This window comes from Anser brachyrhynchus, assembly GCF_964034855.1.
Source record: "Anser brachyrhynchus genome assembly, chromosome: W".
In the NCBI taxonomy this organism is placed as follows: domain Eukaryota; kingdom Metazoa; phylum Chordata; class Aves; order Anseriformes; family Anatidae; genus Anser; species Anser brachyrhynchus.
Window position 1 is genome coordinate 19,167,017 of NC_137704.1, and position 14,318 is coordinate 19,181,334.

General features: G+C 61.8%; 2 protein-coding genes across 14 annotated transcripts in view; one reads left to right on the forward strand and one right to left on the reverse strand.

Moving 5' to 3' along the window:
• The window catches only part of LOC308184794 (collagen and calcium-binding EGF domain-containing protein 1-like), a 198,871-nt gene that overhangs the window by 42,182 nt on the left and 142,371 nt on the right, over window positions 1–14,318 (forward strand). The window lies entirely within an intron of this gene.
• On the reverse strand, window positions 334–13,114 carry LOC308184779 (tropomyosin beta chain). Of its 13 annotated transcripts, none has more exons than XR_013942914.1 (10): window positions 12,847–13,104; window positions 12,175–12,300; window positions 6,338–6,471; window positions 4,880–4,997; window positions 4,686–4,756; window positions 3,845–3,920; window positions 3,660–3,722; window positions 3,365–3,434; window positions 2,664–3,010; window positions 2,304–2,539 (listed from the first exon to the last, which is right to left on the reverse strand). XR_013942914.1 is itself a non-coding variant. In XM_080572323.1 (9 exons), the coding sequence occupies exons 1-9, from the start codon at window positions 12,958–12,960 to the stop codon at window positions 541–543; spliced, it is 855 nt and encodes a 284-aa protein (XP_080428449.1). In that variant the 5' UTR covers window positions 12,961–13,104; the 3' UTR covers window positions 334–540. The 13 variants fall into 13 exon arrangements, 9 of the variants coding, with proteins under 9 accessions (XP_080428449.1, XP_080428454.1, XP_080428451.1 ...); XR_013942915.1 differs by having other exon boundaries at window positions 3,365–3,458; window positions 3,636–3,722; XR_013942916.1 differs by having other exon boundaries at window positions 3,845–4,449.

Here is a 14,318-nt window from a genome sequence, read left to right on the forward strand (position 1 = left end):
GCATCATTAGCACAGGCCATGGAGCAGAGTCAATGGAGAAGTCAAAGACCATGCAACTTCCCCAAGTGCCCGGCAGATAACATAACAGTGGTGGAAGGGGACACGCTAGTAACATCTCTCTGCCGCTGTGCACTTGAGGAGGATGCTCAGTTTGGATTGAGCTTGAGACTTTGAGGTTTCCTGTGCATCCTAAGGAATTGCTGTCAGTCACATCCCAAGGCCAAGGAGGACATCCTTGTGACTGCTGTACCTGCCTCATAGCAAGGCCCCTGCAGAGTGGCCCTGTGTCTCCCAGTGCCTGTACCCACCCACAATGACCAAGCACACCCATCCTTCTTGTCAAACTGCTTTAATATTTGGACATGAAGACAGGACAGAGCCGTTCGGGCTGTGCACAAAGACGCCCCTCGAGCCACAGCGTAAGGCTGCAGGGCTTCCCTTCTCAACGGATGTGTGGATTTGGCCAAGATGCAGTTCAGCTGATGACATCCTGAGCGTGCCAGTGGAGTGCACGTGTGGAGCAGGGGCTCCCCAGGCAGCTCAGAGGTTGTTCAGCTCCAACAAGGTCTGGTCCAGGACCTGGTGGATGCCCACATTCTCCTCTTTGGCACTGGCCAGACTCTCTGTGAACACAAGGGACACCCAGCCAGCCATGAACACAGACATGGCACAAGCATACCCAGGCACAGCCGGACCCATGCACACAGACGGGCAGCTCAGTACGGTACCAGTCCGAGGGGGGCATCCCTGTCTAGCAGCCCCAGCACCAGCAGGGATGAGCCCAGCCCCTCTGCGACCCCTAGGGGTCAGGCAGTCCCTGCTGTTCAGCTTCTCCATCCTCCCACTGCACCCCGTTGCTCTTAGCCAGCCCCACCGTGGTATGGGTACCGCTCCCCAGCCAGCCGCCACCGTGGCTCCATCTCCCCATCCTGCCGTCCCCGCTGGCCGCAACGGGCACGTGCACAAACCCTCAGCCAGCGAAAGAGGAGAGCCAGTGCCTGCAGCACGAGCCAGGTGCTCCGTGAAGAAGAGGAGTGAGACAGCAGGCCAGGAAGGTGGGCAGAGAGGACAGCAGAGAAGGAGAAGAGCTAATGAGGCTGCAAGGACGAGCTCCGCCAGGTGGCCCACTGCTCCTCCGGTGCTGGCTTCCAGATGGCATCTGCCTTCCCGCTAGAGATGGGGATGGGATGAGGGCTCTGCCCACCCGGCACCCTGCAGGGACCCCACTGCGAGGGCATCCTCTCTGCATGGTTTGGGATGCCCAGAGGGAGGGGGAAGTGGCTGGCCACCTGGGACAAGAGGAGGAAGGCAGTGACACAAGCCACTGCGTCCCTCTCCAGCGGGGCCAGGTTGATGCCAGGGGACAGCCACCATCGTGTGGGCATCCCGGGACATGGCAAAACCCCTCATTCCTCTCTCAAGAAAAAAACATCAGCTCTGCAGGGGCTCCCTGTCCCCCCAAGCAGGGCGATTACCCCAGGGGGGAGAGGGCAGGGTCTCCCAGCCCCAAACCAGCCTGGCCAAAACGGGGCAGGGAGCAGTCGGGGCTGGGGGCATCCTGGGGGCGGAAGCCTGGGCTGGGGCTGGAGCTGTTGCAGCTCAGTTGTTAAGTTCAGTAAGGATGACCCGCAGCTTATTAGTGAGAACGTGGTTTTTCTCAGCTTCCTGCTGGGAGTGCTCTAGAGAAAACGGAGATGTCAGCGCAGCAAAAGGGAAGAGAGAGAGAAAAGCAAGTTAGTGAAGAGACAGTGCTGCCCACAAGAGCCTTTGCTGGGCACCTCACGGCCACCTAGTGGACACTGGGGACCAGTGGGGACGGCAGGAGGAGGCAGCCAGTCCTGGGTACACCAATTCTGAGATGGGGTCGTAGGGCAGGGTAGGATGCTGAGGGAGGAGGAGGAGGATTGGGGACCCATTTAGGGCCAGGAACCGCTGCCAAACAGTAGGGCCAACCCCATTGGCAAGAGCGGGTGATGGAGGAGAGAGGTAAGGGCTGTGAGAGGTTGTTGCGATGTCCAGGAGTGCGGATGGGGAATGGACAGGACCGGGTCTAACCCTATTAAATCAGGTCAAGAGAGTGATGGAGAACATCTTGGAAGGTGGCACAAGATGAGGAAAGCTGTGCTCGAGCGAGCCAGGGGTGGTGGGGGACATCCCCGGGCTGAGGCACAAAGGGGTTCAGCTGCGGCTGTGTGGTCCCTTCGGCCACCTCCCGCCCTCGGCTGCCAGCACCCATGTGAGACAGCAGGAAATGAAGGATGACAGTGGAGAACCAGAGCAGCATGAAGAAAACAAAGGAGAAACCAAGGAGAGAAAACACTTTATTGAGACCAACTCAGTAACCCAGAGGGACAGAACAGAAAAAAGAAGTCATGAAATGCAAACTGAAGAGCGATGTGCAAAGGAAGGAGGGGAGCGGGGAGGGGAGCAGTGGGGCTGGGGGCTGCCTGCCTGGGGCCGGACACCCCCTCAGCCCCCGGACCAGAGCCCACCCCTCCTCAGAGGTGCTGCTTCTCCTGGATGTGTCCCCCCCCCCACCCTGGGCTCGGTGAGAAGCACCGAGGCTTTGCTGGGGGGATGCGGGATCCCCGGTTCTTGTGCTGCCGGGGGGGGGGGGGTAGGCTGGAGCAAAGGGCTCCTGGGCACAGCTTCATCCCCCCCACAAGCCACCTGTAACCCCGAGGTGCATGGGGGCTGCTCCCCTTTCCCCCAAACACCCCATAGCGCCTACGCCTTGTTTGCCCCCAAAAGAGGGGCACTGCGGGGACACCCCGGGCCGGCTCCTGTGACCGCCAGCTGTGGGCCGGGAAGGACAGAGAGGGAACAGGGCAGGCAGGAGTAGCGGTGGGGGGGGTGGGTAGGCAAGCAGCTGAGCTGGGGAGGGGGGAGGCAGGCAGGGGAGGAGTGCCGGTGCCCAGCGGAGGGGCTCAGAGGGAGGTGATGTCGTTAAGTGCATTGTCCAGCTCCTCGCTGATGGCTTTGTACTTCATCTTCTGTGCATACACTTCGTCTGCAGGTGGGGGGAGGTGGGGGGGGGGCAGGTGGTGGAGCGGGGATGGGGCAAGTGGCAGAGAGAGAGAGAATGGTGGTGAGCAGGGGACGAGGGCGGCAGGAACATGCAGGTACGGCACCGGGCACAGGCAGCATGGATGCAACTCTATTCCCCACCCAGGGACCCCAGCACTCCACCCCCACAGCATCCCAGCGTCCCTCCTGGGGTCCCTGCCCACCCCCTGCACAGGGACCCCTGCCTCAGCTTGCCCATGGGGTGCTTCAGCCTCAACCCAGCCAAGCCCCCCCCGGGGATACGTCCTGTCCCGTTCTCCCTGAGAAAGAGGGGCGCAGGGTGGCAGGGCCATTTTACCTTCTAAGTCGTCAATGGTTTTCTCCAGCTTTGCCACAGACCGCTCAGCAAACTCTGCCCGGGTCTCCGCCTGTGGGAGCACAGCAGGAAGAGGCTGAGTGTGATGGGGACGTCCCTAAACCCACATCCCAAGCCTGCCCCACACCCCAGAACTGCCCCATCTGCATCTCCTGCACCTGGGCTCCTTGAAGGTGGCGAACACCTGAATTAGCCTCCAAGCTTGGGAGGTGAGAGATTATTTTGCTGCTGCCAGAGTGTGTCCTGTACCCACAGAGACCCAAACCAAGAGCCTTACCTCCTTCAGTTTTTCCCCTAGGAGCTTGATTTCCTCCTCGTACTTGTCCTCCTTGGTGGAATACTGCAGGGACAGAGAGGTGCGCCCATGAGCCCCGTGGGACACCACTGGTCATCCTTCGCCCCAGCGAGGGAGCCCCATCCCCCCTAGCCCCAAGCACTGTGCCCAGCCCCAGCAGCCCCTACCTTGTCAGCCTGGGCCTCCAGGGACTTCAAGTTGTTGGTGACAATTTTCAGCTCCTCCTCTAGGTCACCACATTTACTATATCCCAAGCAGAGGCCACCAGGCAGGGGAGCGGGGCCGGGGAGGGGGTGATGGAGGAGAGAAGGGGGAGCAGAAAGAGCGGGCGCACGGAAGGAGGAAAGAAAGAGAGAGAACAAGTTGAGAGGAGAAAACTCAGGTAGCGCAGGTGGAGGAGGAGCAGAGCCACCAGGTGTGAGTCCCCTCCTTGTGCCTCTGTGTGTCACCGTGCGTCGCTGCTGCCACTGCTGCCACCGCGCTCCTGCATCCCTCTGAGGAGGAGAGCAGGCACGGAGGAGTGTGCCCAGCCCACGCTGGCTCCACGCCTGCCCACAGCGATAGAAGGAAAGGCAAGGTGAGGGCTGCGGCTGAGGCAGTGGTGCAGAGAGGAGAGAGGTGACTTGCGTGGCTCGAGAGACAGCGACAGAGAGAGAGGGGGCTGCCGCACATAGCCCCATGCCCCTGCCCCAGTACCTCTTCCTCTGAGGCAATGAGGGATTTGAGGGTCTGGTCCATGGTCCGCAGCTCCTCCTCCAGCTGTCTCACTCGGCTGGGGTGGAAAAGGGGTGCCCCGGGGGGGCCAGCAGAGAACAGGTCATGGACGTACCGGGGGCCAGCATCCCTCTGCCTCCCCCCACCCCCAGCTCACCAGCCAGGGAGCACCCTGACAGATGGGAAGGGCCATCCCTGTCCCCACATGAACACGCAGCTGCCCCTGGCTTCCATGGACATGGGGCAGGGCTGGCGTGGGACCCTCATGTGTTGCCCACCAGGTGCCCTGCTCACCTCTCCGCAACCTCTGCCCTCTCCTCCGAGCGCTCTAGCTCTCCCTCAAGGACAACCAGCTTGCGGGCGACCTGTTGGTGGCATCAAAAGGCAGGCATGAGACCCAGCTCGGGGTGCAGGGCTGCAGGGGGGTGGCCCCAGGTGACACTGGGGGTCAGGGCTGGGGAAGGGGGCACATGGGTGCTGGCATACACCTCCTCGTATTTGCGGTCAGCCTCTTCCGCTATGTGCTTGGCCTCCTTCAGCTGCATTTCCTGGAGCTCCATCTTCTCCTCATCCTTCATGGCCCTGTTTTCGATGACCTTCATGCCTCTGAGGAAAGCCAAAGCAAGAAGATTAGGAAGAATTTCTTCAGGGAGAGAGGGGTCAAGCAGTGGAACGGGCTGCCCAGGGAAGTCCCATCTCTGGAGGTATTTAAAAGACGTGTGGACCTGGCACTAAGTTTAATGATGGGACTTGGTATGTCAGTTGGTGGTTGGACTGGTGATCATGAAGGTCTTTTCCACCTAAATGACTCCGTGATTCTAAGATGTTATTGCTGTGGGCTGAGGTGGCACCTGCACCTCCTGCCTGCCCCCTATGCTCTGACACTGCCATCCTCCAGCTCCAGCGACATGGGACATTGCCTGGGGATACTGGCACCCACTTGGCCACCCCGTGCAGTAGGGTCATGCCAGTGGTACCCCAGGGATGCTGCTGTGCACAAAGTAGCAGAGATGCCCCAAGGCCACCCTGGGGCCATGTCCCAGAGCAATGAGATGTGGCCATGGTGCCTCTCAACCAGGCAGGTCCCCAACTCATCACCTGGGGCGGGGGGGGAAGATGTGTGCAGTCCAGGAAGAGCTGGCCACAACCTCTGCAAAAGCAGCCTGCAGGCCAGCAACCTTTAGGAAATGTTAGGAAAAATCCAGTGGCAAAGCCTTTCCTCACTCAGGGATGATGCCCACAGACAGGGACACCTGAGGTGGGACACGCAGCAATCACATCCCACTTGGCCTTTCTCCTCTTGCTCAGGTGCTGCTGCTCAAACTGCTCTTTGCCAATCGAGGCCAGCTGCAAATTGCCAATTGCTCACACAACTGTCAGGAAGGTGGTGATGCATCTGGGTGCTTACCATGATACCCTTGCACCCCCACCTGCATGGCTCCTGCCCAGGAAATGTGTGTGCCACAAGCAGGCACTTCATCAGAGGATGGGCCAATGCACCATATGTGCTCCGCAGTGCTTTCCTGAATTAGGCCGTTTCATTCCCCAGGGCCAACCTCAGTTCCTGGGCACAGGAGTCCCTTCCTGGGCTTTGCTCAGCCCTTGAGCAAAGGAGTCAGCTCTGGGGCAGGAGACCAGCTCCAAGCACTCTCTGGCTTTAGCCTGATATTTGAATAGGCATCCAATCACATTTTTAAGGATTTTATGGGTGGCCTGGAAATTTCAAAGTATGCAAAGATCACCCATAGCATGGGGTGGGGGGTTGGACTCTGTGTTGTCCTCTCGTCCTTTGCAGTCTGCAGGAAACTAACACAAACCCCATGAGGTCAGTTCAATTTTAAGGCTCCCCAAGCCCTTCAGCAAAGACAAGGGGTCCTGCCTGCAATCAAGGGTGACCTGAGGCAACCCTGGCTGTCGTCATTCCCCCCCCCCCCCCCCCATCACACCTCTCACTCTCATCCGCCGCCTTCTCAGCCTCCTCCAGCTTCTGCAGGGCGGTGGCCAGGCGCTCCTGGGCCCGGTCCAGCTCCTCCTCCACCAGCTGGATGCGGCGGTTCAGAGAAGCCACCTCAGCTTCAGCCTGTGGAGCAGAAACCCCTCTGTCACCGCCCATCCCCACTCATTTTCAGCAGTTGCTTTTGCATTTGCTAGCTAGAGCACCCCTTTGTACCATGTTGCGCTCCCACCAGCGCTCGCCCGGCTGGGGCACACACCCCATCACCCTTCCATGAGGACAATGGGGCTTTCCCCATCCCTAGCGCCTCATTTGATGCCACAAAACTCTGTCCTGAGTTTGGCATGTGCAGCCCCTGCACCACATCCTCGTGCCCCCGCCCCAGCCCTGGAGATGGAAGAGACATGCTGAATGGGTTGGATGGCCAGGGTGGCTGTGCCATCACAGGGATGGTGTTTGGGGTTTGCAGAGCAGTGAGTAAAGGAGGAGGAATGCCCTGTGCAGATTCGCTCCTGAAAAGGAGATGGGAGCCACTTGTGGATTTCCTGTTTACAGAGGTGGCAGCAGAGCCAAATGGCTAGGACTCCCTCCCCGGCCCCACACCGCTGAGCCCCACTGCGCCATGGGGCTGCCTGGAGCCCCTGTGCCCACCCCCCCCCCCCCCCCCCCCCCCCCCCCGCTGATTTACAGCCTGGCACCAGGGGCAATGGAGCGAGTTGCCCTCGGTGGGCTGGATCCTGGCCAAGCCAAAGCCTCCGGCTGGCAGGACAGGGTCCCATCTGCCCCCCCCGCCCCCTCCAGTACCCTCCTCCCTGTTCCCAGGTTCCCCGTGCACGAGGCCGGGAGCCGGGCAGGCCGGGAGCAGTGGCCCTGGCCCCCTGCGAGCCCCTCGATGCCTGACCCTGCACTCTTTCCATTTGCTAAGGCCTCCTGCTCCATCACCACTGGGAAACGCTGCCTCAGCAGCTCCTGGTCCCACTCCCCACGGGGGGGGGCTGCTGGAAGGAGGGGGGGGGGTGGGAAGAAAAAAACCCTGGGGTGCAAAGGGATGAGCAGCAGTGAGAGCACCAAGGGACAGGCAGCAGCCCAGGGGATCATGTCTCCTGCTTATTCATGGGCTGGAGCAGGCCTGGCCTGGCCCTGTGCTCCAGCAGCGGAAGCACCCCTGGGACACGAAGCGGAGGGAGTGGGGAGCCAGGCGGGGACGTCCCCATGCCCACCACCACAGTCCCCCATAGGGTGTTGGTGGGCACAGACAGCACCTCTACAGATGCTCTGCCTCACCCCAGCGGGGACTTTTCTCCCCGGGATTGACCCCCCCCCCAAAGTGGGTCAGAGCTGCCCGAATGGGCACTTGGAAACGTGCTCACCAGCAGCTCCTGGTGACCTGGAACCCGATTTGCGGCTGCAGGAAGGGGCTGTTTCCTCCCCACACAGTCCCAGTGACAACAGCCCGGGTACCACACCCAGCTCTGCTGCCCCTGATAGCGCAAGGATGTTAAATGAGTGGGGAAAGCATAGGAAAAAGAAACAAAACAAAAACACACACAAAAATGCACAACAACAACAAAAAAAAAACACACCAGGAACAAGATGCAACCTGGAAATGCCATGCTACCAACATAGAGTGGAAATGTTGGCCGACAGCAGTGTGATGGGGTGGCTTCTCCCTGCCAAGGGACATGCTGGAGAGCAGGGGGCTCTGCTGGGAAGCCAGACCCAGAGCTTGGGCATGGGATTCTCAGCCTCGGGGTGGGGGGGAGGAACCCTTTCCCAGGGTTTACTGGCCCCAGCCAAGCCAAGGCAGTGAGCTGGCCACTGCCCTGTGCCCTGCCAGCTGGGGAAGCCGCAGCGAGCCCTGTCACAGGAGCATCCCTAGCAAGGCCCATGGGTACCTCCCATGGCGCTGGGCAGCCCGCTGGCAGCGGGGACCCTGCCCAGAGCCCCCCACCCCATACCTGCACCCAGGGGGCTCTCATGCACCGGGATGCGCAGCTCGGCTGCGCATGCCCCCCCCAGCTCTCTGTCCCAGAGGCAGCGAGGATGCCGGTGTCAGATCCCACCCAGGCATGCCATGGAGCAGCTGGGGATTGGCTGCCCATGCTCGTACCAGGGCAGCCAACACCCAGGGGGCCATACAGCGCTCCGCTCCCTGGTGTCTGGCCCTGAGGGGCTGGCAGCCATCCAGCCCCCCTTGCAGCGGGGGGGTCCCAGGGGTCCCCAGCCCCAGGAGCCTTACCTGCTCCCGGGCCTGCCGCTCGGCATCAGCCTCCCGCTGCAGGTGCTCGGCGCGCTCCTGCGCCTCATCAGCCACCTGCTGTAGGCTCTGGATCTTCTTCTTGACGGCACTGATGGAGCTGATGCCAGCCATGGCCGTGCGGCCAGCGGGGAGCACGAAGAGTCTGTGCTGCCGAGCCCTTTGTGGGATCCGCCTGGCTTGGGCAGGAAGCGCTAAGGCGGCAGTCGCTTCTGCCGCCCGCCCTGCCTCCATCCCTTCCTGCTCCTCCTCCTGCTGCTGCTGCTGCTGCCATGGCCTGCCAGGACCCAGGCCCGCCACGCTCCCCAGCCAGAGCATGTGGTGCCTCCAGTTGGGGCACATGGGCCCCCCTCAGGCTTGGTCTGCAGCCCCCATCCCGAAGAGGACGTATGTGCCCCCCCCCCCCCCCCCCCGGCAGGGCATGCATCTGCCCCAGGCTGAGGTGACAAGGCCCTCCTCCCGAGGAAAGATGGACGGTGCCTTCTGGGCATGGCACACTGCCCCCCTGGGCAGGGTGCATGGCTCCCCACCCCAGCTAGGGTACAGGGTGCCCCCCAGCATAGGGGACATAGCCCCCTTCTGAAACAGGGCACACAGTGCCCCCCAGGCAGGAATGCATGTCCCCACCAAGCTCCAGCAGACAGACAGAAAGGAGCTTAGCGAGTCGATTTTGCTGGGGGGACAAGGGTCCGGGGAGTCTGGGGGGGGTGCCCTCACAGACAGGGGAGCGGCATACTCATGGGAGCTCCCCAGCCTCCTCACACACCTGCTGCAAAGCCAGGGGAGGAAGAATTTCTGCCCCACAGGTGAGTCAATGAGAGGGATGGGGCAGGCATCCCCCTGGGTACCTGGGCACAGTGTGCCCCCCAGTGTCTCAACCCCTTGGCATGTGCTCATCTAAGCTGGGACCTGGCCAGCAGCCCCACAGAGACCCCTGGGGCCAGTGCCCCATGGAAGAGGCCAGTCCCCCAGCTCTGCATCTCGGCCACAGCAGATGCCCCAATGCGTTAGGAAGGCATAGCACAGTGGCACTCAATCCTGCCTTAAGGAGCTCTGACAGCTCCCAGGCAGCCCTGACCTCACTTCACACTTGCCTCCAGGGACGCCGATTCCTGGGCTGTTCCCGCTGGCTGCCATGGGGTCTGGGGCCACCGTGGGGAGAGCAGCACCCAGACATGCCAGTTGGGGGGGGGGGGGCTGTAGCCCCATGCCCCTGGCCAGGTGGCAGCAGCATGGGAGCACATGACCTCGTGCTTGGCCCTGGTCCTTTCCCGCTTCCAGCCTGACACTTGGGCACAGAGCGGCACATGGGACACAGGCGTCCCACTGGCTAAGGGGCAATGGGATCTGGCAGCGGAGGGCAGGCACCCCGGTCCTGCGGCCAGGCTGGGTGCCTCCTGCTCTGGCCCCACCCAGGGATGCAGTCACTTCCCAGCAGTGCCCCGTTCCCTCCCACCAGCTCGGGGAATCACCAAATAAGAGCAAAGTCTCATCTTGGGAGAGCAACGGGGCGGGAACTTGGTGAAGCCTCCAGGATCATGGCCTGGGAATGGCAGAGCCTGCGTTTCCCTGCACTCAGCGGGTGGCTGGAGACAGGCTGGCCATTGGAGACATGCGGGGCTGGAGGGGCTGCGGGGAATAAACCCTGCTCCAGCTGCTGCGTCGGACTTGTGCGTTGTCCCTGTGGGCTGTCCCTCTTGGGGGACAAGGAGATGATGGGGCCACGGTGGCCTCGTAAAGCTGCTGGGAAGGATCCACAGCTCCATGGAGCTGCCGACCTGGGGCTCTGTCCTGTTCCTCCTTGCCGGAGCAGGGAGCACTTAGCGCTGTCAGCACGTTCATGTCCCCGCCACGGACACCTGATGACTTCCAGGTCTTGCACAGCACAGCCTGTCCCCGTGTATGGCACAGCCAGCCTGCCTTTCCCGATGCTGCAGCAGGGCTCCTTCGCTGCAACCCTGCTCCAGACCCTTCCCTCGAGGGGCCAGAGGCTTCCTGCCCCCATACCTGCCGGGACGGGGGGAAACCTGCTCTCCTCACCAAAGCCCGCAGCCTTTCCCCGCCGCTGTGGACCTCTCTCGGTGCCACCGAGCACCCCTGTGTCCCCCGCACATCCTGCCAAGCCCCACACCGAGCTTGCCCCATCCCATATGGATCCCATCAGATGGGTACAGACCCCGGCACGGACCCTGGAATGCGGCGCAGCCCTCCCTGGCCAGTCCAGCGTGCCTGCCTCTTGCCAAGACAAATGAGCCCTTCCGGAGTATTTCCAATGTTTTAACAACTTGGGTTTGTTTCTAACTTTGGGCAGGCCCGAAGGGTCAGCAAACAGTGCCAGAGTATTTCTCAGGACAAACTTCTCAAAACTCCTGCAAGATGCAGCCTGGCGCTGGCAGGACTCTGGCACCTCGCTGCCCAGAGCTCGGGGGGGCACACAGGCTGGGGACACCCCCTCCTCACCCCAGGAGCTGCTCTGGGGACAGCCACCCCGTCTGTCCCTTTTGGAAACACCAGAAATGATGCGAGGCAGGCACTGGTGGGACTAGGGTGGGCTCTCAGGCTGTCTCCTCTTTCCCCCTGCGCCTGCTTCTCTGCTGCCGGTACCTCCTGTGCCCATGGAGGCTGAGGGTCCCTGTGGGGTGGCATGGGGGGTGGGTCCTGGTCACTCCCCAGGGACTCTAGGCTACCCCGGGGACTTTACTGCCACTGCTTGTCCCTGCCTACTCTCCCCTGTCCTTGGCAGCCACCTTGGAGATTTGATGCATCTCCCCCACTTGGCTCCATAAAACAGCTGGGATTTAATTTTTGGTTCTCAGTCCTGAAAAGCCTGGCCGTGCCCCTGCTGGCTGCACTCCCGATGGCTCCCCTTTAGTTTCTACTCCAGTTTCCAGGGTTGGTTTTCATCAGAGAAGGACTGGCTATCAAAAGGAGGATTTATTTATAGGGTGTCAAATACCCTGTGTGGCACCGCGGGTTGTTATACCCCATTTCTGAGTGGCCATGAGGCCACGCACAGCTGTTCCACCCTTCATCCCGGTCAGGCACAAGTCAATTTCAACACCTTCCTAATATCTCCCTGCCGGGATCCATTTCCCAGGAGAAACATCAGTCATGGCCCTAAATAAAACTCTTCCTGGCCTTTCCCTTCCCAGGGTACAGGGCAGCACGTTGGAGCCCAAAAGGACTGTCCTCCCACAAACTCCAAGCATCCTATGCAACCAGTGCTCAGCAGCTGGCCACAGGCGAGAGCTTGTCCCGTTTCTCTGCTCTTTTTCACTTTTCTAACACATTTGAGCGACCGCTGTGGAGTTTTCCCTACACATGTATTGGCAATGCATGGCGAGGATGCTTGTCCCCGTGAGTTTTGGGGTGCTGGGACTGAGCAGTGCCCCCGTACCGGAGGCACCTGCGTGGGACCTGCCCGGCACCCACTGCCCGGCTCGGTGTCAGCGTGGCAGGGATGGATCCTGCCACCCTTCCCCACCAATGCTTGCCATATAAGGCTCCCCCTTCCTTCGCTCCCCCCCCCCCCAGGGTCCAGCGCCCACACAGAGGAGGGGTTGCCTACATACATCTGTGGCTTTCTTCTCCGCCTGCTCCAGCTTCTCCTGGGCCTCCTTGACGGACTCAGAGTACTTCTCCACCTCATCCTCCGTGCCCTTCAGCTTCTTCTGCAGGCCCTGCTGTTCCTCCTCCAGCTGCGGAAGGGATGGATTATGGGGGCACTCACAGATGGATTATGGGGGCACCCCTGACGCACAGTTGGTCACCCTGGGGCACCCACCTGGCAGGGAACAGTCACCCTCATCCCAGGGTGGCCCAGGCTGGGGGCACAGCAGGAGCAAGTGGACACAATCGCTCTGTCAATTTAGGGGCCACACATCCTCGGGAAGCCCCAGGTCCCTTGGGGCTGGAGCACCCCTGAGCCTGGAGGGGGCAATGGGGTCCTGATTTGAGGACACAGCTGCAGGGGCACCAGGAAGGTCCCCATCTCTGTGTGGTTGAGGTGGGAGCACGCTGTCCCCAGGGGTCTCCCTGGCAGAGGGACAGGGAGTTGGCACTGGGGTGTCCCACCAAGACCTAGTGTGTTTTGGAGGTGCTGAGGCCAGGTACAACAGACCTGGTCTGACCCAAGGTCAGACACACAGCAGGGCAAGGTCCCTGGGGCCAAACCCCTTTAGGGCAGGGGTCCCCAACAACCTTTTTTTTTTGGGTGGGGGGGGGTCTGTGGGACACCCACCTACCTGCTTGCAGCGGTCCTCCGCCTGCTTCTTGTCAGCCTCCGCCTGCTCAGCTCGGTCGATGGCGTTCTCCTTGTCCAGTTTGAGCATCTGCATCTTCTTCTTGATGGCCTCCATGGTGGTGGTGGCGGTGGCAGTGGCAGGGCTTGGGGTGGCGGCGGGGCACGGAGCACCGGGGGCGGCGGCAGCACCGGCACTGAGCCCCGCGCCCCGCCGCGCCGCCTAAGAGCCGGGGAGGGGCCGCGGCGGGTGGGGGCCTCCCCGGTACCTCCCCCACCGCCCGCCAGCACCTTTTAGGGACAGGCCTCGCCGCCGGCCGCGGCACCGAGCGGGACGGGAGAAGGGGGGGTATGGGGGGGAGGCACCCGGTAGGCACCGCCACGGCCCCCGGCACCCGCGGGGGAACCGGGAGAGGGATGCCCTGGTGGCGATGGGCTGAGGACACACCCGGGGGACAGCGCTGGGGACAGCCCGGGGGCTCTGTGCTCTGGGGACACACACGGGCTGTGACACCCCACAGGCACTGCTTCCTGGGGCCGCAGGGACACTCCTTGGGCTGTGAACGCAGTGGGGAACACCCAAGGACTGTCGTGATGCTGCTGTGCCCCAGGGTCCCCTGGGTTGTCTGTGGCCCCCCATCTCCCCTGCAGGGCACTATGCTACCAGCACCGCAGCCCCTTTGCTGCAGTTCCATGCCCTGGGGATCACCCAAAGCTTCCCCTCCCAGACATCCCACCCCCTAAACTCACAGGGGTTTGCTCTATCCTAAGGAGATCCCTGCTCCAATAACGGTACTGTTTCCCAGGACCAGTCCCATTGCTTGCCCAGGCCTGTCCCCATCCCCCTGCCACCCCCCAGGGCCAGCGACGGGCACAGGGATGCTCTGTGAAGGTGCCCACAGTGGGAACCCCAGCGTCGCCCCGGCACCAGGCAGGCTTTTCCCAGCACAGCTATCCCAGGACACTCCCCCACACTGCCCTGGCATCCACATGAGACCTGGCAGTAAAACACAGGGAAAATCCTTTGGGAGAGAAGGGAGCTGAGCAACAACCTCCCCATCCCATTCCTGCATCACAAGGCAGGGGCCCTGGTTCCACGCGGGTGCCCCAGTGTTGCCCTGACATCACTGCCACCTCGTGCCCAGGTGCCATCGTCCTCAGCATGCAGGGACAGCCAGCACCTATGCGTCCCATAGGCTGGTGTTTTGGGAGGACACGGGGCATGCGGGCTGCCCCACTCCTTCTGCTCTAAATAAACTACATTCCACAGGCAAAAAAAATGCAAACCCTTCAGATCCTGGCTCCTCCAAAAATACCCCGTGGTTTAATGCCACTTGTAAATGCTTCTGGCGCATTCCCAGCTGCAGGGTGGGCTCTGGGCCTGGGAGGCCACAGGAGATGAGGGGCTGGGCTGGAGCAGGGCGAGGGGGCATGTGAGCTCCCCAGCCCATCACCCTGGGGCTGCATCCAGCCCAG

What these genes read in the sequence shown, in the direction of transcription:
- LOC308184779 (XM_080572325.1), bottom strand. Translation starts at nt 8,944, where the DNA reads ATGTGCCCCAACTGGAGGCACCACATGCTCTGGCTGGGGAGCGTGGCG. An exon ending in TGGAGGCCCAGGCTGACAAG is followed by an intron (nt 3,723 to 3,844) that starts GTAGGGGCTGCT and finishes CTGTCCCTGCAG; the next exon opens with TATTCCACCAAGGAGGACAA. An exon ending in TAGGGGAAAAACTGAAGGAG is followed by an intron (nt 3,435 to 3,659) that starts GTAAGGCTCTTG and finishes GTGCTCCCACAG; the next exon opens with GCGGAGACCCGGGCAGAGTT.